Source organism: Chanodichthys erythropterus, chromosome 24 (genome assembly GCF_024489055.1).
Source record: "Chanodichthys erythropterus isolate Z2021 chromosome 24, ASM2448905v1, whole genome shotgun sequence".
NCBI lineage: Eukaryota > Metazoa > Chordata > Actinopteri > Cypriniformes > Xenocyprididae > Chanodichthys > Chanodichthys erythropterus.
Genome location: NC_090244.1, coordinates 5,765,078 through 5,792,401, shown reverse-complemented (window position 1 = coordinate 5,792,401; position 27,324 = coordinate 5,765,078). Strand labels below are relative to the sequence as shown.

General features: G+C 34.9%; 1 protein-coding gene across 10 annotated transcripts in view; it reads right to left on the bottom strand.

The window, feature by feature from the left end:
• Positions 1 to 24,317, bottom strand: part of LOC137015278 (AP-3 complex subunit beta-2) — a 46,153-nt gene extending 21,836 nt beyond the window's left edge. For 5 of the 10 annotated variants that reach the window (XM_067380127.1, XM_067380130.1, XM_067380128.1 and 2 more), the window contains exons 1-8: positions 15,288 to 15,884; positions 7,733 to 7,808; positions 3,493 to 3,567; positions 3,195 to 3,290; positions 2,649 to 2,809; positions 921 to 987; positions 641 to 823; positions 183 to 362 (exon numbers count right to left, since the gene is read on the bottom strand). In XM_067380127.1, coding sequence (XP_067236228.1) covers positions 183 to 362; positions 641 to 823; positions 921 to 987; positions 2,649 to 2,809; positions 3,195 to 3,290; positions 3,493 to 3,567; positions 7,733 to 7,808; positions 15,288 to 15,547 — 1,098 coding nt within the window. In that variant the 5' untranslated portion in view covers positions 15,548 to 15,884. Of the gene's footprint in view, positions 1 to 182; positions 363 to 640; positions 824 to 920; positions 988 to 2,648; positions 2,810 to 3,194; positions 3,291 to 3,492; positions 3,568 to 7,732; positions 7,809 to 15,287; positions 15,885 to 24,191 lie in introns of those variants that run through there. The other 5 variants (XM_067380136.1, XM_067380133.1, XM_067380134.1 and 2 more) reach the window with 2 other exon arrangements.
• Positions 24,318 to 27,324: the final 3,007 nt, after the last annotated feature.

Genomic DNA, 27,324 nt, shown 5'->3' with positions numbered 1-27,324 from the left:
TATAGTACATTCATTTCATTAAAATAAAAATTTGGTCACTTTTGACCACCATGCGAACAGCAACAGAGGGTTAAATTCAAAATTTTGCCTAAATAATCATTTAAAAAATAATTCTGTTTCTAAACAATAATTCATTTGTAGTCGAGCAAAAGGAGGAAGAATTGCGCGTGTATGTGACTCACGGCAGCATTGCGGCTCTGCAGCAGAGGTTTGGTGTTCCTCAGTAAGAGTCTGTGATCGGGGTCCATCACGTACGGCTTCCTCTTCGGTAGTGCGGCCGCCTCGGCTTTCTTATCTTCCTCTTCCTCCTCATCATCAGAGGCGTAGAATGCCTTCTCGCCGCTCTCCTCTAACAGAGACTCCTGCGTATATAATATGTAATTACAGTAGATAGTCAAACAAAATGCCTATTACCGCCACGTGTAAAGAAGCTGTGAGGCCACAGCGTTAAATACAACCCAGTGATATGTAACGCTTGTTCGTGAAATCACCACCAGATGGCGCAAAGGGACGGTTCGCAACATTGCGTAAGGCTGCTGTGACATTTGTACTTTGAAATGAAGATACAATAAACAAAAAAAAAACCTAAAAAAGATCTTTTACTGATCATTAAATCAAAAAACACACACACAATACTCACGTTGATGTTGGGGTTGAGGAACTGCGTTCTGGCGTAGCGCGTAAGCATGTTGATGATGACCACCTGACCCCACTCCTCCACGTCAATCAACAGGTTACACAGCTTACGGTAGTTTTTATGGATCAGATCAATGCGGTCCGGGCACACTTCCTCAAACGCCATCACCACACTGCCTGCTACCAGCTACACACACACACACACACACACACAGCATGTGTAAGAGCACATTAGAAATGATGATGATATGTCAGGACTGACCGGAAATGATTCTGTCACTCACTGTGGTTTTATCAGCCAGCAGCTTCTCGATGACTTCAATCAGCTGATCTTTCTGTTCTGGGTCCAGACTGAATGAAAGAGAGAGAAAATGACCATCAGCCGCTAGTGGAACATTTAAGGTTCTTGATCACCCTCTGGAAACTGATTACATTTTGTTACATGCTTAATCGCAATTAATCACATCCAAAATAAAAGTTTGTGTTTACATAATATACGTGTGTGTACTGTGTATAATTATTATGTATATTTAAATACACACACATACATATATATTATAGAATATTTAAGAAATATTTGCATGTATATACTGTGTAAAATGTTTGGTTAAAAACAACCCAAGTTGGGTTGAAAATGGACAAACCCAGCAATTGGGTTGTTACCCTGCTGGGTAGTTTTATTTAACCCAACTACTGATTAAAAATGACTATATGGCTGGCTTAAAATGAATCCAAAATAGGTGAGAAATTAAAAATCAGACACATAATTACTAGAAGCAACAATAATAATCAAAAGGTGTACATATATTAATAAGCAATTTAATAAATGTTTATTGTTAATTATTCATTATCTTATTAATAAATGCTCATTTATTAAACATGTTGATAAATGTTAATTTCCAGCATATTTTGGGTTCATTTTAAGCAAGCAATACAGTAATTTTTATACAACAGTTGAGTTAAATAAAACAACCCAGCACGTTGGGCAAACATTTAACCCAACCACTGGGTTAAAACAACCCAATTGCTGGGTTTGTCCATTTTCAACCCAACTCGGGTTATTTTTAACCCAGCATTTTTTAGAGTGTATAGTTATATAATTTATATTATATATAAATATATTTTTTTAAATATATACAGGCCTGCATGTGTATTTATATATACTTAACAATTCTACACAACACACACACACATATAATATGTATTATTATGTAAACACAAACTTAAATTTTTTATGCAATTAATCACTATTATTCATTTGATAGCACTAAAATATGTATAATAACATAATAATAAATAAAACAGAATAATAGAATATAATAAGGTTTATATATACATTTTTATCATAATTTATATCTATATAAAATATATAATTTATTTATTATATAATAAGGCATTTTTATATTATTTATATAATAAATATTTATAATATTTCAAAAAAAAATTAAGACACTTTTACATACTCTACTCTTCAAAACTTTGGGGTCAGTAAGTTTTTTTTTTAAAGATATGAATATTTTTATTCAGCAATAATGCATTAAATCGATCAAAATTAACTAAAAGTCATTTTCAAAATTGTTTATATCAAACAATTAAAAAAAATGTCATGGTTTAAACAATTATTATGCAGCACAACTGTTTTCAACATTGATAATAATCAGAAATGTTTCTTGAGCAGCAAATCAGCATATTAGAATGATTTCTGAAGGATCATGTGACACTGAAGACTGGAGTAATGATGCTGAAAATTCAGCTTTGCATCACAGGAATAAATTATATTTTATCATATATTCAAAAGCAGTCCTTTTAAACTATAAAAATAATTCACATTTTAACTGTTATTATTACTGTATTTGTAATCAAATAAATGCAGCCTTGGTGAGCATAAGAGGCTTGTTTCAAAAATATGTAAAAAAAATTCATGCTTTTGAATGGCAGCTTAATTGAAAGCATTATTAGCTAAATGAGCAGGTAGTTACTTACAGGCCAACAAGACACTTGTTTTATTGTACCTGTGTAGTTTGGGTATGGCATGAGCTGCGGTCTTGCGGACATATGGAGACATGTCAGACGCTGCCTCTTTGATGGCTAACATCATGATGGGCACGATGATGGTCACTCTGATGCTGGACAGCACACGCAGAGCGCTCGCACGGATCAGCTGGTTGGGGTCCTGAATCGGGGGTTACAATGAAAATAATTTTATTTATTGAGAACTACTGCGTCAACTTGACCTTGGGGTTTATTTTGCAATAAAAGTCTTGAAAAACTGATTAAAAAAACATAAATATAAATTTTTAATACATATTTTATAATATAAAAAATAATTATTTTATATTTTTACATAACTGAATTGAAAACATGGTGATAAACAGCAGCATTAAGTAAATAGGCAGTAGTTTTAAAACATACTCAAAAGAAAAGTATGCACTTTTAATAGCAAGTAAGCTGCAGCCTTTTGTTATGGTCTTGATATTGTGAAAGAGATCATGGGGTTTTGCCAGGATGAAGCAATATGTTTTAGACCCTGAATAATGTGTTTGTGTGTGTTTTAGGACCTTCAGTCCTCTCTGGAAAGTGGAAATGGACAACAGGGCGAGATCCTGCTGTTCTTCGGCATAGCGCACGAGATACACATACACCAGCTTCTTCACCTGAGAGAAAAAACACACATATAAAGGGGCGAATAGAGCTCTGATGTGGTGTTTAATGTGTTTTTATGACTCAGCACTTGAGCTCACAGTGACTCATGAGCAAAACCACGTTGCCATGGTATATTAACACAAGATTAAAGTTTAATAACACCCAGAAAAGCTGACATCCTGTAAGCTCCTAGCCGCTTCCTGTCTCGCTCACCTCGATGTTCTTACAGGCCACGTTCTTCACCACTGCAGGGAAGAGATCTGATGCGTTCTTCCCCCGGGCGATCATCTGTGGGACAAGGACAACACACATAAACAGGGCAATGTTTAGATATGGATATGGTTTGATTCACTTATACCGTGACCTTAACAACCTTTGGACACTTAAAGGGGCAGTTCACCTAAAATAAAAATTCTGTCTATTTGAACCATGCCTTTCATGGGCGTAACAGTTGGGGGGACAATTTCTCATGAGCAATTTTTGAAGAGTACACAAATAATGTCAATACTTGTCATATTATAATTATTAAATTATCTTGCATCCTCCACATAGTATTTTAGGTTTCGTTTGGGGCAGAGGACATCTCTTACTTGTATGATATTCAATCAAACTGATCTGCCATTTAACATCATATTGAGCAAAAAACAACGTAACGGTAGATCTACAATGTTATCCTAATATCAGTTCGCACCAGGGCCATAACCACCATAGACATTGAGGGAGACAAGCCCATTCTTATTTCTTTTTCGTTGAGGGAGGACTCAAAATGTTTTTAAACTTTAAACACTTTTTTTTTGTCCTGTTTGCATTTTTATTGTTTTAATACTTACACCATTATTTTAAGTATATATAATTATATTATTTACAGTACACACCGTGATTTTTGGTTCAATGCGATTTCACTTTTTTAACTTTAGTTAGTGTGTAATGTTGCTGCTTGAGCATAAACAGTATCTGCAAAGCTACAGCGCTGAAAGTTCAATGCAAACGAAGATATTGTCTTTTAAAGTTATGGCAGTTTAATGCCTACAAACATGACCGGTTTGGACTACAACAAGCTTCTTCCCGGGTTGGTGACATCATAAACCCTGCAAAACACGCCCCCGGGAACACGCAACAAAGTGGGCGAGGCCATGTTGCAGCATGTGGAAGTGGAAGAGTTGTGTACATCAGACGCGAGCAACGCGACGCGTCAAAAGATAATAAAACCCATTATAATCTGTGATAATTTCTACACTGGATGCGGCGCTGAAGACAGCTTCCAAAATCTACATGAGTTCAATGCTGGATTTGCACAAAAGCTATTACTGAAAGATGAAGCAGTTCCCACTTTAAAAGCAGAAGCTTTTAATGTCTTTTAAATGTATAGTTCTGTTGCTATTTTTAATGCATCAAGGACATATACAAAGAGCAACTCGTTTTTGCTAGCCAGTTGGCTAAATTCTAGTGCAACAAACACCAACAAACTTCTATGTTCATAGAGAAACAGTTGTTCATGCTATAAATTAAACGCTACCTTTACAAAAATGCGACTACTCAGTCATGTATTCAGGTACAGTAAAGCTTTAATCAGGATAAAACTGTATACTGAAAGCTAACAAACAGCAGTGACAGCATCTAAACACTTTGACACAAATACTAAATGAAATACCATTCATAAACGTCCTTTAAAAGCCGCGATTGCAGAAATTCTGCTTGACCCTCTTCATCTGGGTCTGATTCGGGCTCAATTTGATACAGCAATATAGACGCCATTATTTACATTTCCACTGAAGCAAATGTAACAACTAATGGTAAGGGGTGTGGTGTTTCCGGACACTTCAGCAAATCATGATACACTGGGCCAGCTAACCAATCTGAGCACATTGCGTATTTTGGAGGGAGTGGCTTCATAGAAGTAGGAAGTCAAACGAGTCGTTCAAATGACAATGGAAACAGAGGTGTAGAATAAAGGTAAAATATATGAAAAATATGGCTATTTTAGAAAAACGAAGCATTAAGACATGTTAAACTTTGCCCCAAAAACACAATCAAGCCTAGAAAAAAACACTGAACCACCCCTTTAATGACGAGATTTCCGGCTATGATCCCTTTAAGTCAGTATGAAATTGCCGGTGTCGTGCCGGCAGGCTTTAGCATATCATTAAATATGACCGCTCTGAAGCAAGGGAGTTATTAGCAGCTGTTTGATAACATAGTCAAGCCTAATCATATTAATTACCGTTATGTGTCCAATGTTGTAAAAAGCGATACCATTGTGCAGCGTTTACCTCAGTAAGTTGACCGAGTGGATCTCTGAGCTGAGTGGAGGCGGAGCTAATTAGCATATTCATAGACCCATGCATATTAAATAAAGCAAGGGTGTAGAGTTACATTCAAGCTATTTTAAGGCATGAAGAATTCTTTTTCACAAGATAAAACATTTAAATATGTCATTTTGGTGAGTTTCAAGGGATAAAATGATTGACTACAGGGGGACTTTAAATAAATCACAAACAGTGACAGATATATATTTGGGGAGGGTAAGATATCTCAATGTTTTTGAAAGAAGTCTCTTATTCTCACCAATTTTTTGATCAAAAATATAGTATGAAAACAGTAATATTGTGAAATATTATTACAATTTAAAAGAACTACTTATTTTAAAATTCAATTTATTCCTCCAAAGCTGAATTTTCAGCATCATTACTCCAGTCTTCAGTATCACCTGATCCTTCAAATTTGAATCAATTGAGTTGGGATCGGTCCTGAAAGAATCATCTACCTGCTGCCGGTGCCACCTGTGCTCTGTGAATGGAAACAGTATCAGGTGGCTGTTTGTGGCTTCTGAGCTCTGAGTGATAAATATTTCAGTCCTGATCTAATCCTACACAATACAGAGACACTAAAAACCGCTCATGAATATTAAACGCATTTTGCATATCTGTCCCACTTCCAAAGCGCTCGCTGAAATCACCCGACTCACAACCAGACCTGATGCAACAGTTACAAACGAGCGAGAGACTTCACGAAACACACAGCAACAGCGGCGTTTACTGCCCCCGATTACAGCCTTCTGTCTGTTTACACAGTCACATGATTACTGACATGAATCCAAATATCTCTTCCTGAAACACTAAACAATCAAGATTTTTTATCTGACTCAGTTTTCCATGTATATGACTGTTTTCTGGTTCTGTTCAGCTTGTCATTACAAATAAAAAATAAAGCTGATGTCTCAGAAGGGCTGCTGGGACTTTATTGCCATTGATCCATGAAAACTGAGCTCAAATTTCGCAGTCCAACTGTGCATCATACAACATCAACTTATGAGACAAATAAATTGATAGAATTGCATTGTGGGACACATTACCCAGTGCACTGTGCTCTGTTTTATGGCATTTACTGCATACAAAAAAATTGGAAATAGTACGCACTACAAAAAATGATTTTCTTAATTGGTATTTTTGTTTTCCAGTAAAAATACACTGTAAAAAATGGCCGTGATTTTAACAGTAAAATACTGTAAAAATGCTGCGGTGAAAAACTATCAATTGGTTTATAGAAAGTTTCCATACTATATACGGTGAATAACTGTAATAGATCTAACGGTATATTTAATGTAATTTTACGGTAAAATACCGTTAAATTCACAGTTTTTGGAAGTGAAAAATAACAATTCATTGTAAAATTTACAGTGAAAAAACGTAAATTGACATTCCCACAATACCCTGCGTGACACTTCACATTTAATATATTTTCGTTGAAATAACTTTCTTCTTAGTTTTTCTCATTTTTTTCTAATCAGTTATGTACATTAGGGTTTTATGTTACATCTAATGTTGTTAAATTAATGTTTATTGCATTTTTAAAATTTCATGCATGATGGTGTTTAGTGTGTGTGTGAATGACACTGTGTGCACCTTCTATATGTTAGTGTTGTTCTTCTCAGCTTGTGGAAAAGCTGCTTGTGATGAACTTTGATCATGTGACTCTTATCACCACTGTGTTTGGTGACTGTCAGTGTATTATAAATGTACAAAACAGATATTAGTACTTCATTACGTTGGTAAATTAACATTATATCAGTTAATGAAATACGTTATTTTATTGTAAATTTTTTTTTTTATGTTGCTACTGTATTTTTTACGGTAAAGTTCTGGCAACCTAAGCTGACGGTTTTTTACCGTAATTTTTTTTTACAGTGTATTTTGTCTGAAAAATAAATTTTATTTGCAAGTGGGGTGGGAAAAATAACATTTATTCAAAGTGAAAACAAGTTTATTTTTTCTCACCCAACTGGCAGGGATTTTTTCTTGTTTTAAGCAAAAACTTACTTAATTTAGATTAATTTTTCAGAAAATAAGATTTGTGATTTTGAATCTCAAATGTTTAGATATTTGTACTGGAAAATAAGACAAATATGATGTATTTTTTTTTTATATATGGAGTAAGAAAATAATGTTTTACTCACCGCTACGATGCGTTTCATGGCCTCCAGCTTCAGGGAGTCTTTATTACTGTCCAGCATCTCCTTCAGATCATCATGTCTGAAGATGGAAAACAAAAAGGACAGAAGTTTTATCAATTGCTCATTTTCTCAATCTTTTAAAAGTCTCTGAAAGGTGTCCATTATAAGAGCAACTCAAGAATCATTCAGAGAAAATAATTTCTGCTCTTTAAGAGCCCTGCAGACATTCACGAGTTCAGAAGAATAAACCAGAGCAAATGAAATCATGACTTCCATCAAAGGATTCACACAAATTTGAGAACCTACAGAGAACCAGAATAGACAAACACAACCACAAAAATAGCATCAACAGCATGAGTTGATTTTCATAACCCATAGGGAGTCACAAATGAAATAGCTGTTCTTTCTCAATACGATCTCAATACATTTTTAGCTTTTGCTCTCCTGTGAAAAAAATGATCTCCTCTACAAAAAAGTCTTTACTAAAAGTTAAAGTCTGCCATCAAAAGCAAGAGATCTCAGTATGAGCACAAACATTTTCCTTAAAATTATTTCAAAACCAAATACCACGAACTGTACCATCCATATTCGTTTTATTTCAGTATACGCTTACTGTATGTCAACATCTGCCTCATTTTTGACTGTTTTTATTTTCCTAAGAAAATACATCTGAGAAAAACTGATACTCAAACATAAAGGAGATCTCCATTAAAACTTCTTTGAAAGAGCAACTTCTGAGATCCTTTCAAGCAAGTCAGTTCACTCGGCGGCCATCTTGGTTACACCCACAGGCAGCCATTTTCTACTCATGAAAATTCAGTTTTATATATTTAAATGGAGAAACACTAAACTATCCAAAACGGTTTGCCAAGATTATGTTTATATAATAATATATAAGAAATTGCCAATAAAATCTTTAAGTGGTATTTTAGCACCCCAGCATAGCTGTGCAAACAGTTTTTGATTGGCTGTTCATGTAACAAAGCATTATGGGTATACCCTCTTGCAGAAGTGTACTGCAATTAATGTAATTTCTTTTTAGACATTTAAAAATTATTTTAAAGCATTTGATAGAAGGAATGCCACAAAACTCTTAAAATTATTGCAATACAGATTAACCCACCTTAAATTATTATTTGTAATAATTAAATAAAGTATTTTTTATTGAATTTGATTATATATGTATTTTGATTTGATTTGATTATATATATATATATATATATATATATAAAGCTGAGTACAAGTTTAAGCTTTTCCAGTGTATATTTCAAAATAAAAGTTCCCTTGTCAGCATATATATATATCTCATGTGATAGTAGGGTACAGTATCATAAAATTAGCTTCTAACTTCAATTCAGGTTAAAACAGTGCTTTTAGGCTTGAATAAGTCAAAAAGGTGAGGGAATGCGAAAATATCGTTTCCCTTTACATTATAAGTACTGTCTGCTAGCATTAGCAATTAGCATATTCTGGTTTGATGACTACAACAAAGTCCCTTTAAGACAAGTCATTTCACTCGGCGGCCATCTTTGAAACACCTTTCGGGCATTCAAGTGCAGCTCCTATCTCTTTGAATGGGGAAACATCAAATTCTCTAAAGCTATTTGCTAAGCTTTAAATTTCATATTTGAAATCACCAATGAACAACATCTGTCTCATAAATTTTGTTTCTAAACGCTGGAATCATGACAAAAAAACTCTGTTTTTCAGGCTGGATCAAGCTAACGCCTAGACCTAAATGCTCTTGTGTTTTCAGAGGCACGCGTCTGACTGTTTCTATAGAAACCGGAGATTCTAACGGCTGCTGCAGTGACGCGATGACTTTACCAATCGACGATTGGCTCTTATTTAGAAGGCGGGACTTATTCCGCCATATTGCGCGTTGCACTTTCTCCCATTCATAATAATACGAGTGACGCGTCTTGTGTTATTCTATAGTCTTTGACTACACTAATAGGTTATTTTCCTCTCATATCCACTGGTTACATAAGATTTGTTCACTTTAAAAGTGTATTCCTCATTTTTATCCATAGTACAAGCAGTCAAGTGTGATTTTACCAGGCTGTGACTTAAATTAAAAGCTATTAGCTAAAAAGGATCACACTTCCAAAATGTCTATTTCACACAATACGTCAACACAGAAAAGGAAACATGCGTCTCAAAGGGTCTTTAAAGATTGAATATGGATTTGTTAATATAAACTAAATTCATGTTCTCATTAGCTGATGTCTGTGACTCTAAATGAACCCAGAGCCATGAAAATGAATCAATCCGATGATCCTCCAGACATCTGGGAAAACCTATTAATATTAGCTCAAATGAGCAAAGATATAAATATTAAACACTCTCTGCAACTAAATAAGAGATCCTCTATTTCTGCCACAGTGGGTCAAGAGGGGTCAGGAAAGATCAAGTATCTACAAATCAGTCACATGATGAGCCAAACTCATCCTGATTGGCCAAAGTTTAGCAGTGACACTAAAACCCACATCTGATCCTGGATCAGACGACTCGTCAATCCAACAACACAGATGAGTCTGAGAGAGTCAGTTCTGGGAGACCTGAAATCAACGAGTCTCTCGTTTCTCTCTCTCTCTCACCATTAATCACACTGGCCGGGTTTAAATCAACAGACGGACATCTGTTCACACATACAGACACATTCACACACAAACCAAATGAATGAACACATCTAGTATCAAATCCCACTTATATGCGCAGTCTTGGCTCGCTCAGATTAAAGAGAACTGAATGTGTTTTTAATAACTGTAGCTTGTTCTGTAGTGATGATAATGATGACTTCTGATAATCATAATATTCGTAAACACACAGCAATATATAGTTGTCAGATTCATGTGTTAAACTTTTTTCACATTGGATGTAAAGCCACCATTACATCAAAATTAAGGTTTTGAGAGTTAGTAAGATTGTGACACTGAATATTGTTAGTTATTCTAAATAGTAATAATATTTCACAATATTACCCTTTTTACTGTATTTTTGATCAAATAAATGTAGCCTTGGTGAGCATAAAGACTTATCTGAAAATGAACAGTGTCACTGTAAACCATAAAGCTCAAAATAATTAATGTTTGAGTAGGACACACTAAAATTAAACAAATTAGTTCAGTCAATTGAGTATTTAGCACTTTTTCTTTTACTTTCAAGTTCACAGAACTGATATATTTCAAGTAAGCTGAACTATTTCATTGTTTTGAGTTTTATGAACTTAATTCTTTGATTTAGATGAACTTAAGTTTAACTGAAACTGGGCTGGGTTTTCTATTTCCCATCATGCTTTGCTCATGACACTCGAAAGGGAGAGTAAATGCTAAAATTAAGTGTTATATAATGTTTTGTGCAAGATTAATGTTAAATGGGAGATTTAGTAGTGATTAATGTTTTGTTATGCTAATTTAGAAGAGATTCTGTTAATGTGGGTTTTTGGACAGTTACCATCATGGTGACAAGTGGTGCATGTGGCTTGTTTGAGAGCAAGTATGTTAAATGCTTTATATCACCGTACTTATTCAGCAAGTGTTATATCATGCTATTGTTAACATGTTGCTACTGATTGAGGGAACTGATTACTTCAAGTTTAACTAACTTATTTGGGTTTAGTCAAATACAATCAATTAAAATATTTAAATTTATGCAGATTCCAAATTTGGTTACTAGTTCATGTATTACTATAATATGCAAAGTAACTACTTAACTGTCAAACATTATCAAAATCTACAGTGATGCAACACTGGATTTCCACTGATGTCATCAGAGATCAGAACCTTGATGAATGACAGCATGCATGTCAAGCATTATGACACGCCTAATCATGTCACAGCGGGTTCCGAAAGAACCAATCAGAGCGAGCGTGTTCCCTCTAAAGCTGTGACATGAAAACATAATGAGCTGGCCGAGATAACACAATTTGCTAATTAAAAACATTCCCCCGGTGTCTGTCACGCCACCGTCGCTGGAATTAAACGACTATGATATCTCGCAACACACCCAGGTCCCGCTCTCTGGTTTCCACAGCAACAAAGAGAGCAATAAACTCCAGTGAATAGATTTTATGCCAGAGTCTCCCACCCAACACAACTATCTATCGCTCTCTTTCTTGAATAAAGATTCCCTCGGTGGCTTTCATTAGCTGGAAGGGTCTGCAGAGATTCGCGCTGTATAGACACTGTCAAATATTAGTGTTTATCATTGTCGTGTGTGTGTGTGTGTGTGTGTGTGTGTGTGTGTGTGTGAAGGTGTGGGTGGTATTTCCTTCCACACACCAGTGTGTGTGTGGATGCACCCTGTCAGCTTCAGTTACCTCACACAAACGCACACACACACGCGCGCGCGGTGGGTCGTGATCAGAGCGACGTAAGAGGATGAACATGGGCTTGGTGATTCAGCAGACATGCTACAATCAAATACATCATTTCCACATAACACCAGATTATCATATGTCATATTCCAGAGCATTGTGCACAAACTGAATGCACTGTGTTTCATTTTGGACAATAAATGTAGTGGATAAACCGAGTCAAACATCACAGGAGAGCTACGGGAATTCTCAGAATCGCAGTATGAACTGCTGCATGCAGAGGGAATACAAACCTGTAATCACTTTCCCTCCTGACCTGCAGTGCCTGAGCACGAATGCTTTGATTTACATACTGAAGCTTTTAGCAAATTAATTAGTCCTGACGATAGATCTGATGCTGGGTATATGTACATCAATGGGGGATATATTTACACTAGTGGAAAACTCGTAGGCCCAAAACACACTTAATATAAACATTATATATAATATAATGTGTATATATAAAGAGTGTGTTTCGGGGCTATTGTATATACTGAATATATATATATATATATATATATATATATATATATATATATATATAGTTATCTTAACTGCATCAGAGTGCAATTTCTAACTTAAATATATGTTTTATTCTCAGCATCGAGGCACGAATGTTGATATAGCGGGCAACAGCATTAACTGCGGATTCTGGATAAATTGAGAATCATGATTCTTTATTTCAAATAGAGACTCTGAACAGACAAACTATACAAAATATTGTAATTTACTAGAGGTTCTGACAAAATGCTAATTGCTGCAGTTAAAAATGTTTAATTAGGTCAACATAATTTGAATGAATTATTTAAAAAAAATCAATTTGAGTGAATGATTCAATGACTCACTCATAAATACTTCACTTGTTTCATTACTTAATGAATCACCGTTTTTGAACTAATCTCTTGAATGAGTGATTCAATGACAAGTACATTTTGAACAGTCACTTGTCGCCACCTACTGGTGGAATGAATCACAATTTTTTGTTTCAAATAGAGATCACAATTATCCCACGATTCTGAGGAGACAAACTATACAAAATATTGTAATTTACTAGAGGTTCTGACAAAATGCTTATTGCTGCAGTTAAAAATGTTTAATTAGGTCTACATAATTTGAATGAATTATTTTTTTTAAAAAAAATCAATTTGAGTGAACGATTCAATGACTCACTCATAAATACTTCACTTGTTTCATTACTGAATGAATCACCGTTTTTGAACTAATCTCTTGAATGAGTGATTCAATGACAAGTACATTTTGAACAGTCACTTGTCGCCACCTACTGGTGTAATGAATCACAATTTTTTGTTTCAAATAGAGATCACAATTATCCCACGATTCTGACGAGACAAACTATACAAAATATTGTAATTTACTAGAGGTTCTGACAAAAAAACAAAAAAAAATTAACAAAAAAATCAATTTGAGTGAATGATTCAATGACTCACTCATAAATACTTCACCTGTTTCATTACTGATTGAACCAGCATTTTTGAACAAACCTCTTGAATGAATGATTCAATGACAAATACATTTTTAACACTTGTCACTTGTCGCCACCTTGATGCAAACTTTATTTGAAGCGTCATGTTACTTATAAAATTTTGCTCTATTTCGATCACTACTGTAGACGTCAGTGTTTATATATGAACTATAAACATTTATCCCAGTTCTTTGATCATTTGAGAATGTGTAGGTGTGTGAATTTTAATGATTAATCAGGCAGCTCTACTTTCTATGGTCAGGGTGGTGTAATTTTTAAGTTAGAAATTAAAATTAGATATTAAAGTTAACATTTTAGGATAATTAATATAGATTGGATAATTAAAAAATGAATGAATTAAAATGAATTGCAGCAGTAACTATGTGAATAATAAAACATCTGGTTTAGTGTTTAGACATTTGAAGGAAACTTGACCATCTTGTTACAGTAACAACACAAGAACATGTTAAATATGTTCAACAGCACAAATCACTAGAAATGCATTGTTCCAGCATTCACATCTGCCTTTTGAATGAGAGGAACATTTAACTAAAGTAAATGTAAAGCCATTTTTAGAATAATGTAATAACCATATATAATGAAATATAAGATCCCTGCAGAGAATCTGATTTGCAATATATATCTCATCTCCTTCTTCATGCATGAGACACTTTGAGCTCCATATTATTAATGTTATTCATAATTCAACACTCCACAGGGTATCTCTCTCTCTTACATCTGGACACAATCTCTGATACTCTTTAAAGCCTTTGCCAACAGTTCTGGACTAGAGGAAGATCTCAACGAGAGTCTTCTATGACTGTCACTGTACGACAATAAACAAACCCTCTGCTCAAGAAGTACAACAACATGTAGAGAAGTATGGAAGAAAATCACAAATGACATCTCTTTAATATCTCAACTGTTTCTCAGAGATAACAATGTCTCTTAAAGAGTTTCAAAAAGAGATTTCAATAATGTGAAAATGTCTGCGAGCAAAAGTCAGAGATCTCAGAGATATGAAATTCTTCCAAGATCATATGATATGAGCTATTTTAATTATATATATACAGTGTAAAATTAGTTTAACGTGTATATGTATATACATACATATATATAATTATTGTAAAAATCATAAATATAATTAGTTTAAAATTAATTAGTTTAAAATTGGTGTATATATATATATATATATATATACACCAATTTTATTTCTATAGTTATTATTACACTGGGAATTTAAATTATTTTCCGAAATTGTAAATAAAACAATGATTGTTAGAGTATGTTTTACAAGAAAATACTAATTCTGTCTTTCTACTTCTAAACAATATTTGTTTAATTCAACATGTTACTTGCCGAAATCATTTCTGAAATTTACTAGCAATTTCTGAGTAAATTCTACACCATTTCTTAGTGTATATAGTTTATTATTTATTATTTAAGTGTCTTTTTTTTTTAAAAATCTAAAGAAACGTTTATTTTACATCGATTTTTTAACTTAACTTACAAATAAAATTTTAAACGAATTTTATAGCTAATGTTATTATACAAGGTTAAATGTGTTTATATATATAATTTTATATATTTAAAATCAGATTTTTCCAAGAGTTTTCACTCATTTTTTCTAATTTTAAATGTACATTTTAAACCAAATTTATATCTTGTACTGACATCAACTCACAGCCGTTCATCACTTTCCATGAGTGCTATCATACCGTAAGGGTTGCGATTGGACGCTGGTAAGCCCCTCCTCCAGTGCAGGTCGCTCCTCAGACCACTCCCCCCCTCCCGTCCCCCCAGATTTCAGGTGTCGGAGTTCTTCGGGCTGGACTGCACTGTACCAGTTTTGCGGGCCGCTGTCGGGCGTCAGCACCGGACTCAGAGCTTCCTCCTCGCCCTGACCGCCCCCCTGCACGCTCTTCACCATATTCACTGCGTTCACTGGCAGCTGGAGCAACTTCTGCATGGTGGTCATTGTCAAGGTAGTCCGGAAAACTTTTGCACCTGTTTAGATCCCCCGAGGCTGGTAAACACACCTGTAGATGATTCTTGAGGAGTCAAGCGCTCACACACAAACACACACCTGTAGAATCCGTCTCAAAGCAACAGTAGACTGAAAAACTCCAAAGTAGAAGCACGTAACAGCCTGTTGTACTGAATCCTCAGGTCTGGCCTTCAGCTGTCAGCTGTTTCCATCAAGTATGGATGCTTCTAAGTGCTCTGCGTCTTTTCTGTCTTTCGCATGAGGCGGCCCTGAGGAGACGAGAAGGGAGGTGACAGCAAAAGCTGTTCTCATCCTGCTCAGAGCCGACTGATGGTGCACACACTGCTCTGATGGCTGAGCAGAGCTAAACCCCGCCCACCGACACCTAACCCCTCCCCTCGTGAAACGCGCTCTGGCTCTCTCTCTCCTTTCATTCACACCATCACTCTTTCCCAGCTCTCTGGCACATTTTTCTGTCCCTCGTCCTCTTTTCCATCGTATTTTCTGCAACGGCTGACTGCCTCTCCCTCTGATATGACTCAGCTAGAAATGCTGCTCTGAGAAAAGGCTTTTCACAGGAAAACCCCCTCCTTTGGATGTTGAAACACACGACCACTGTATTATTATTCGCTTTCAATGCCACATAAAAACCAAGATATTCGGCAGATATTCACACATGTTGAGTGTGTGCACTAAGCTAACTATCCATTAGCATTAACATTCATCTGTTTTTGTTTTTTGACTCCTTATTTGATCCATTTTCCAGATTTTACAATATGTTTTTTACGCAAAATTGGCTTTAAAATGTGAAATAACAAAGATTGAAACTGGATGCTACTTGCTTAATCTAAAACCAGCACAAAATGAGGTCATGTGACAACAATGTTGGATACTATTATTTACAGTTGCATAATATGTACATTTTCACATACTAATTAAAAAATAGTAGACAGTACGTAGTGTGAAGTAAGCAGTGTGCTAGAACTGCATACCAAACATAGCCTCTGTCTAGCTCAAATTGGTTTAAAACTGAATCTAACTGAATCTGAGTTAATGAAACTGAATCATACTGAATTAGACTAAATTGGACTGATTTGCTTATTTTGTATGACACATTTTGATTCATTTGGAGTCAGGTTGATTCATTCAATCTGAATAAAAGGATTTTGTTTAATTTTGTCTGATTCATTTGAATCAGTATGATTCAGTTCCATTCAGAGAAATTCTTTCTAATACAGTTTTATTAAATTGCTTCAGTTCGATTCAGTTTCATTCTGTCCAATTCAGTTAAATTAAAATGATTCCGTTTCATTCTGTCTGATTCATTTGAATCAGTATGATTCAGTTCCATTCATGAAATTCTTTCTAATATTTTTTTTTAATTGCTTCAGTTTGATTTAGTTTCGTTCTGTCTGATTCAGTTCAATTAAAATGATTCAGTTTCATTCTGTCTGATTCATTTGAATCAGTATGATTCAGTTCCATTCACCGAAATTCTTTCTAATAGTTTTTTTTAATTGCTTCAGTTTGATTTAGTTTCATTCTGTCCGATTCAGTTCAATTAAAATTATTCAGTTTCATTCTGTCTGATTCATTTGAATCAGTATGATTCAGTTCCATTCACGGAAATTCTTTCTAATAGTTTTTTTTAATTGCTTCAGTTTGATTTAGTTTCGTTCTGTCTGATTCAGTTCAATTAAAATGATTCAGTTTCATTCTGTCTGATTCATTTGAATCAGTATGATTCAGTTCCATTCACCGAAATTCTTTCTAATAGTTTTTTTTAATTGCTTCAGTTTGATTTAGTTTCATTCTGTCCGATTCAGTTCAATTAAAATGATTCAGTTTCATTCTGTCTGATTCATTTGAATCAGTATGATTCAGTTCCATTCACTGAAATTCTTTCTAATAGTTTTTTTTAATTGCTTCAGTTTGATTTAGTTTCATTCTGTCCGATTCAGTTCAATTAAAATGATTCAGTTTCATTCTGTCTGATTAATTTGAATCAGTATGATTCAGTTCCATTCACCGAAATTCTTTCTAATAGTTTTATTAAATTGCTTCAGTTCGATTCAGTTTCATTCTTTCCAATTCAGTTCAGTTAAATTGATTCAGTTTCATTGTCTGATTCATTTGAATCAGTGTGATTCCGTTCCATTCAACGGATTCTTTCTAATACAGTTTTATTAAATTGCTTCAGTTCGATTCAGTTTCATTCTGTCCAATTCAGTTCAATTAAAATGATTCAGTTTCATTCATGAAATTCTTTCTAATAGTTTTTTTTAATTGCTTCAGTTTGATTTAGTTTCGTTCTGTCTGATTCAGTTCAATTAAAATGATTCAGTTTCATTCTGTCTGATTAATTTGAATCCATCTGATTCAGTTCTATAAAGAATTCAAATCGATTCTCTGTGATTCTGTCCAATAAAGTTTGATTCATTTGAATCAGTCCGATTCAGGTCGAATCTATATTCTATCTGATACAGTTTGATCAAATGGTTTCACTATCATTCTGTCCAATACAGTTTGATTCATTTCTTATTTTCAGCATCCAACGTGGCGTTTCTGAGCCCTGAATCACACGGAGAAGGGAACAGCCGAGTTCACAGACAGACGCAGAATTCACACTGCAGAGCTAAAAGCCACTGACCTCTAAAGAGACATTGTCCTGCGACAGAAACCCCAAACCTCTCTAAACTCAGATACAGAGTCTGTTTGTCAGATCTCCAGTAATCTCATGAATATTTGAGCGTGATTCTCTATAGATTAGCGTCTCTGCTTCTCTGTTAATTCAACTGTTAACGGAGCAGAGAAGGAGAGCCTTACAGTAGCAGATCAGAGGGGCGTGTTGCCAAGGCAACAGCATGTGAGGATCGCTCGTCTTCATGTTTACTGTGGAACCAGTCGAACTGCCATCACACACACACACACACACACACACACACACACACACACACACACACACACACGTAGATGAATCCTGCAGCGCAACGGAGTCAGAGCTCAGAAAGCAGAGAGAAAAATATTTATGTCGGCCTCTGTGTCATATTTCCCTTTTCACAATAAAGACTTCGTGAAACGCATTCACAGTGCTTGCCATGTTTATATTGTGAAATATTAAGTGGGAAATAATCAAGGATGGGGAGTGTCAAATATGCTATTATATCATTGGTTAATCTTGTTATGGCCTTGATGACATCATCAGAACAGGGAAGTTGTTTCAGAAGTGATATTATCATGTTGTCACTAAAATTATAAACGGATCCACCAGTCTGTTCTGTGTCTGTGTTCGTCCTCAGACATCAACTGTGGTATTACAGCGCCCCTCAGTGGAAACAGTGCTGTATGTCCACCAAAATATCACCTCACTGTTTTACCACCCACTATTCAAAAGTTTGGGGTCAGTAAATAAAAAATGATGCATTAAATTATCAAAAGTGACATTAAAGACATTCTATTTCAAATAAATGTTGTTCTTTTGAACTTTCTATACACTTTAAAAAATAACTGTAAAATACCGTTTTCCACTAAAACAGTAATATACCATAAAACAATGCATTCTGGGTAATATTTGTCATTTTAAAGGGTTAGTTCACCCAAAAATTTAAATAATGTAATTAAAGGTACAATATGTAAAATTTTTGCAGTAAAATATCCAAAAACCACTAGGCTAGTGTTATATATTTTGTCCAGCTGATTACTAACAATATCTCTAATGTTTTCAACTACTTGTAAATCATGAGAAAATTCCCATTCTAAACAGTGACACGGGGCAGTGCAGTCGCCTGTCAATGACGTCGGTTATCCTTTGTTACCGCCTTTACTGACGTAGAAACCACATGACAACAGTGCCGTGGACAAATGCGGAAGTAGTGTCTAGCGTCCAGCAAACCACTAGCTTGCTTCAAGCAGTTCCTTATTTACTTCTTGCACGTTTTATGGTGGATTGTGTTACTTATTTATGGAACATAATTACTGTTTACCATCTGCCGCTGGTTCTGTCGACAAGGACAGCTCCCGTAAACTCATGACCGGAAAAGAGGAAGCGGCGCCGGCGACTGTGTCATAATAAAAGTCCCGCTGCTCGTGAGGCGTGTGTTGATCGATCGCTCCAGCTCCTCGTTCAGCTCCCGCAACACTCGGTCCTGCGCTACTTCATACTACGGTAACGTTAATAATCGCATCCACGAACATGAGTTCTTCCAGACTCCAATCCCTATTCTTTTGCACCGTCCTTTGAAATGGAGACCACATGTCCCAAGTTTCCGCTCTAAAACTTGGCGTCATCAAACTACGCCTTTGTTTTGAATAGGCTTCTAGCGACCTCTAGCGGAAAAAAATATCACAAATTGTACCTTTAATTACTTGCCCTCATGTCGTTCCACACCTGTAAGACCTTTGTTAATCTTCAGAACACAAATTAAGATATTTTAGTTGAAATCCGATGGCTCCGTGAGGCCTTCATAGGGAGCAATGACACTTCCTCTCTCAACATCCATTAATGTACTAAAAACATATTTTAAATCAGTTCATGTGAGTACAGTGGTGCAATATTAATATTATAAAGCGACGAGAATATTTTTGGTGCACCAAAAAAAACAAAATAACGACTTATTTAGTGATGGCCGATTTCAAAACACTGCTTCAGGAAGCTTCGGAGCATAAATGAATCAGCGTGTCGAATCTGCTGTTCGGAGCACCAAAGTCACGTGATTTCAGCAGTTTGACACGTGATCCGAATCATGATTCAGCACAGAAGAATCATAATGCCCCGAATCTTCATGAAGCAGTGTTTTGAAATAGGCCATCACTAAATAAGTTGTTATTTTGTTTTTTTTGGCACACCAAAAATATTCTCATCGATTTATAATATTAATATTGAACCACTGTACTCACATGAACTGATTTAAATATGTTTTTAGTACATTAATGGACATAATTTAGTACATCGGATTTCAACAAAAATATCTTAATTTGTGTTCTGAAGATTAATGAAGGATTAGTGTGGAACGACATGAGGGTGAGCAATAAATTACATTATTTTAATTTTTGGGTGAACTAACCCTTTAAAATGACAAATATTACCCAGAATGTTTTTATGGTATATTACTTCTGTAGGCTATTTTACAATGCATTCTGTATATTACAATGTAATATTAAGTAGGTTACTGTCTCGATAACGACAAATAATATTTCCCAGAATGCATTGTTTTATGGTATATTACTGTTTCAATGGAAAACCGTATTTTACCGTGTAAATTTGTTTAGTTTTTTTAGTGTACATCAAAGAATCTTGAAAGAATATTTCTCAGAGTTTCCACAAAAATATGAAGCAGCACAATTCTTTTCAACATTGATAATAAACAGAAATGTTTCTTGTGCAGCAAATCAATGATTTCTGAAGGATCATGTGACACTGAAGACTGGAGTAATGATGCTGAAAATTCAGCTTTGATCACAGGAATAAATTTCATTTTACTATATATTCAACAAGAAAACTTGTAATAATCTTTCACAATATATATATATATATATTATGTTTTAACTGATCAAATACATTTTTAGATCATTTTGATCATAAATGCAGCCTTTGTGAAACTCTAACCGACCCCAAACTTTTGAATAGTGTTTCCCCGACCATTAGATAAAAAAGAAAAAATATGTCCTTCGAACATCAATTCAAAAAGACTATTTTGAGCACCAACGAGGAGAAAAGTCAGGTTTGTTGACATGGGAATTGTCTACATATTCAAATGAATTCAGACAGACATAAAAGTAGTGATGTTAAAGGATTAGTTCACTTTAAAAAGAAAATGACCACAAGCTTTACTCACCCTTAAGCCATCCTAGGTGTATATGACTTTTTTCTTTCTGATGAATGTAATCAGAGTTATAGAGAGAAATATCCTGAGGCATCTAAGCTTTATAATGGCAGTGAACGGGATCAATGAGTATGAGCTGAAGAAAGTGGCTCTCACAGGTCAAAACGCTTACGCTACGTCCTACGCCTTCCGTATTCAACTTACGACGTCAGTTACGCTTTCTTCGTAAGTTGAATAGGGAAGGCGGTCTGGCGGAAGCTAAATATTTGACTTCATAACTTGTTAAATATGTGTTTTTTCTTACACAAATGCATCGTTTCACTTCAGAAGGAATACTCTCGTTCACTTCAGCTTTATACTCATTCACTGCCATTATAAAGCTTGGATGCATCCGGATATTTATTAATACATCTCTGATTGTGTTCATCAGAAAGAAGAAAGTCATATAGGATGGCTTGAGGATGAGTAAAGCTTGGGCTAATTTTCATTTGAAAGTGAACTAATCCTTTAAAGTGTGTGTGTGTGTGACTCCCCCTATTGTCTGAGAGAGAAATTACATGAAATATCCTAAATGAAAGCCAGATTTATCAAAGCAGTGTTATTATAGCAATATTTATATACTATAGTATTTATTAATATTTTAAATTGCTTTTAATATAATTTTTAGTAATTTTGTTGTCAATTTTACATGGTTTTTATATTTCTGTTTAGTTTAAATTATTTTTTTAATTTCAGTTTTAGTTTTAATTGTAGTATTTAAGTTTTGTTAGGTTTATTTAATTTTATTTCAGTTTCTGAAAAATGTATTTTTGATAAAATGTTTAATTGTTTTCATTTTAGTTTTGAAGTTAATGACAACACTGGATCCAAGAATCAAAAACACGTTGGATAAACAATCAAACAGACATTTCAAGAAGCAAACAAACACTGAAACCATCAGCTACAGGAAGAGCATGTCATGTGACCTCAGAGGAAACAGAGCCTTGATATTCTCCTCATTATCAATCTCTGATCTAAACTATAATCTTCATATATTTACAAGAGACAGAGGTAGAATGGAGATGGAGGGAGATGTAGATGCCAGCTTCAATAGATCTAAAAGTGGAGTAAAATAGTTGACACTACACTTAACCCAGGTTAACATATTTTTAATCCTGGGTTAAGGCCAATTTTAAACCTGTGTTAAGCAACATTTTCACATTTGAAATTTTGTGAATCATATTGTGGTGAGAAAACCCAAGCAGGGTAAAGTATAACAGTGTAAAACATGGACAAAAACAATTTTGAATCATCTAAGATAACATTATTTGGTTCCCAGAACGTTCTATGAAGGTTAGTTTATGGTTATAAAAAGTTCTGTATATTATCTTTAGGTTATTAAAGGATTAGTTCACTTTCAAATGAAAATTTTCCTGGTAATTTACTCACCCCCATGTCATCCAAGATGTTCATGTCTTTCTTTCTTTAGTCGAAAAGAAATTAAGGTTTTTGATGAAAACTTTCCAGGATTTTTCTCCTTATAGTGGACTTCAATGGCCTCCAAACGGTTGAAGGTCAAAATTACAGTTTCATTGCAGCTTCAAAACGTTCTGAACAATCCCAGACGAGAAAAAAGGGTCTTATCTAGAGAAACCATCACTCATTTTCTAAAAAAAAAATTAAAAATTATATACGTTTTGACAATAAATGCTCATCTTGAACTAGCTCTCTTCCTCTTCTCGATTATAATTCCAGCAGTGTAGACACTGCTAAGTGTATTACTGCCCTCCACAGGTCAAAGTTTGAACTTATTTGTCATATACAATATGCTAGTGCAAGTATATAACAATTAGTTCAATCTTTGACATGTGGAGGGCAGTAATACACTTAGCAGTGTCTACACTGCTGGAATTCTAATAGAGAAGAAGAGGAGAGCTAGTTCAAGATAAGCATTTATGGTTAAAATGTATATAATTTTTTTTTTTTTTTAAGAAAATGAGCAATGGTTTCTCTAGATAAGACCCTTATTTCTGTTCTGGGATCGCTGTAAATTGTAATTTTGACCTTCAACCATTTGGAGGCCATTGAAGTCCACTATATGGAGAAAAATCCTGGAATATTTTCATCAAAAACCTTAATTTCTTTTCGACTGAAGAGAGAAAGACATGAACATCTTGAATGACATGGGGGTGATTAAATTATCAGGAAATTTTCATTTGAAAGTGAACTAATCCTTTAAACCCCCAAATCAGTGCAACGGTCTGGAAATGTTACTTTTTGATTACAAGAAAACAAACGAACAGTGAACGGTCTCAAAACGTGTTCACGGAAATGTTAACCCAGAGTTAACGTATGAAATACCAACAGAAACAGATGAAGAGGTAGCTGTGCTAGTGAGCATGATGCTAGCAACGCTAAGACTGAATCATATCGAGCGAATGAGATCACAAAGCTATATTTAAACTATAAAAAACAACGACAAATACAATTATTAACCATATAAATCAATCAGTTCAACAAAAAAACGACTAAAACAGTCATAGTGTAGTGTGAAACAGCACAAGTCATCATATGGGACCTGAGCGCTGTCCACCAACCGGTGCTGAAACACAAACCCATGAATAACACACACACACACACACACACGCTCCATTCACGAGAATTCATCTCACACTTCATCGTGTTTATCATCTCTTTGTTTTTTCCACTGGATTCATTCGTTCATCCGCGCATGCGCACCTTGACCAGTCTGAGATTTTCTGTACGGTAAACGCTCCGGTGGGCCGCTCCCGGTGGCGAGCGTTCACCGCGCGCACTGACTCGGTGTGTCTCACCTCTTGTAGTCGGAGGAGAAGATGCCCCCGCTGGCTGGGTCGTGGCCGTACTCGGGCTCGCTGGAGGAGCCTCCTTTCTCATCGCTGAACGCGGAGCTCGCGGACATCTCTGCTGCTGATGATGCGGAGCGGCGGAGAGCGGAGACTGAGTCACGTGACCCGTTACGCGGTGCTGAAGCGGACAGGGCCGGGGGTGCGCGCATGCGTGCGCGAGCACCTCTATTTTTATCCCTGTTGATATCTGTTCCAAGTTGCGATGAAAACATTTATTTTATTTACAAACGACAGAAAAATTATTATTAGCATCTGAATTTTAAGTGAGAGAGACTTTTGAACTACATGTAATTAAAATACTTTTTTTTTAATAAAAGATTTTATTGAGGAATCACGTCGTATTTAATTTTATTTAATGTCCTCAGTTTCGTATAAGGTATCCACAAACAAATGCAGGACAAACATAATTTAATTTAACTTATTTATTTGTAAAATGTACCTAAACACCTTTAAACCACGGACTGTGATGACGCGTTTTAACGGTCATCAGCATCGTAAATCTTGCAACGTTTTTTATATTTTCATTTTTTTTTTATGTATGTATGTACATTTATAACACTATATTTGGTATTATATTAAATTTGCATCAAATTAAAAAAAAATAGTTAACGCTTCTAATACAGCGGCTATAGGAGTGATTTCTCTTTCTCTCCTCCGACTGCCGTTATCAACCTCTATTTTTTTCCTCTTTTTGAAAGTTGTGAAAACACTGTTGTTGGGTTTTTCTTTTGCTATTTGAGCAAATGGGAACACAAAAAAATATATTTAATGTATTCTCTCATTCACCGCTATGACATTTTCCCAAACTATGACGACTTTCGCTTCTCAGAAACCGGGAAATGTGAAAAGGGTCTATGTCAGCTTAATTTTGATAAAGATTTAATGTTGACTGAATTTGAAACAACATAAAAGACTAAACTGTTTTTCTTAGTAGTGACAGTGTTCTTAGTTTTATGTTGTCAGGTTTGTTTTCTCACCACAAGATGGCGGCAGCGCTCCAGAGGTTTGGTCACCTGACCTAGACTGAGTCACACTGCATTTATTTATTGTATGAATTATATGTATACACAATAATTTTATAGATAGATAGATAGATAGATAGATAGATAGATAGATAGATAGATAGATAGATAGATAGATAGATAGATAGATAGATAGATAGATAGATAGATAGATAGATAGATAGATAGATAGATAGATAGATAGATAGTCTCTCATGTCAGATACATTAGTGAGAGGGAACACGAGATTTTTTCATGGATTCAGGAAATTCCTCTGAAGTGGGAGGTGGGCAAACATTTTTTTTCCTCTGTATCAACATGCGACTGTTCTTTCATGTCAGAAACGGCTGCTACATACCAGTACTAACAGCAGTTCAGTATTATTTACACCTTGGCTATAGTCAAAACAGCGTAATGCATACTACAAATATCATTTCTATAGTATATAGTATGCATAATATGCGATTTTTTATATACCTGGATTACTACATTTGCTCAAATGTCTAGTATATATCAGAGAAGACTGCACTGGGTAGCACAATCTCTTGTAGCGACATCGCTTCTCTTCTCTGATGATGTTTTTACTAGCTTGAGGGCGGGGCAACCAACCTGTCGATCACATGTGATCCACCAACAGCAAACCACACCCTTCCAATCAATTCTAGACGGACAAAATGAAGTCCGGTTCTACTTTTTATATGTCACAGTATACAGGATACGTTTCATGCCGGTAAGACTTTTAAATAAAATGTTTTTAAAAGTCTCTTCTGCTTACCACAGCTGCATTTATTTAATCAAAAATACAATAAAAACAGTAATATTGTGAAATATAATCATTTAAAGGGGTCCTTGATTATGATTTCACTTTTTAAACTTTAGTTAGTGTGTAATGTTGCTGTTTGAGCATAAACAACATCTGTAAAGTTGTAACATGAAAAGTTGTAACGTCTCTCCACCAGTGTTGACTCCGGTTTGAACAATGTAAGGCTAACAATTGTCATTTTGGATTTTGGCTGCGTGAGATTTTCCAGCTTTGTTGTTGTTGAGCAACCGAAGCGCGAGCTGTTAAAGCTCCGCCCTATTTTGCATTTAAAGGGACACACACAAAAAAGCTATCATGAATTATTTATGGTGCATTTTGAGCTGAAACTTCACAGACACATTCTGAGAGTTATATTACATCTTGTGAAAGGGGCATTATAGGTCCCCTTTAAAACAACGGTTTTCTCTTTGAATATAAAATGTAATTTATTCCTGTGATCAAAGCTGAATTCTCAGCATCATTACTCCAGTCTTCAGTGTCACATGATCTTCAGAAATCATTCTAATATGATGATCTTCTGCTCAAGAAACATTTCTTAATAGCAATGTTGAAAACAGTTGTGCTGCTTACTTTTTGTGGGAACCGTGATACAGTTTTTTTTCAAGATTTTTTAAATAGAAAAAAAACCAAAAAAAAAAACAAAAAAAAACATAAATTAATGAAAAGAGACAGTCCTTGCTGGATAAAACTTACAAACACCTTAATGACCTTTTTAAATCCTTTTTTTTTTTTTTTTTTTTTACTTTTCAGGAGAACACAAGCACACAAAGCTAACACACATGGACTACACTGTAAAAAGTGGTGTTACCTTAAAGGCACAATTCTCCCAAAAATGAAAATATGGGTAACCAAACAGCTGATGGACCCTATTGACTTCCATAGTATTTTTCCCCCATACACTCTAAAAACATTCGTAAAAATAGGGCACAATGTACTGTATTAATTTGACGGAATTTTCCATATATATATATATTTTTTTTTACAGGCGTTTTACCTGTATTTTGAACTTCATTGCATTGTGTTTTAGGGTTAACAGGAAATGTACGTAAAATTACTGTATAATGTCGATTTTCTGCCAGTACATTATGCGTTTTTGTGTTTTTTTTACCGTGTACCAACAATTGTTTGTTTGCCAAATTTTTCAAAATAACTTTTGTGTTTGGCAGGAGGAATTCATACAGGTTTGGAACAACTTGTGGGTGAATAAATGATGAAAATTTGCATTTTTGTGTGAACTAGGCCTATCCCTTTAAAA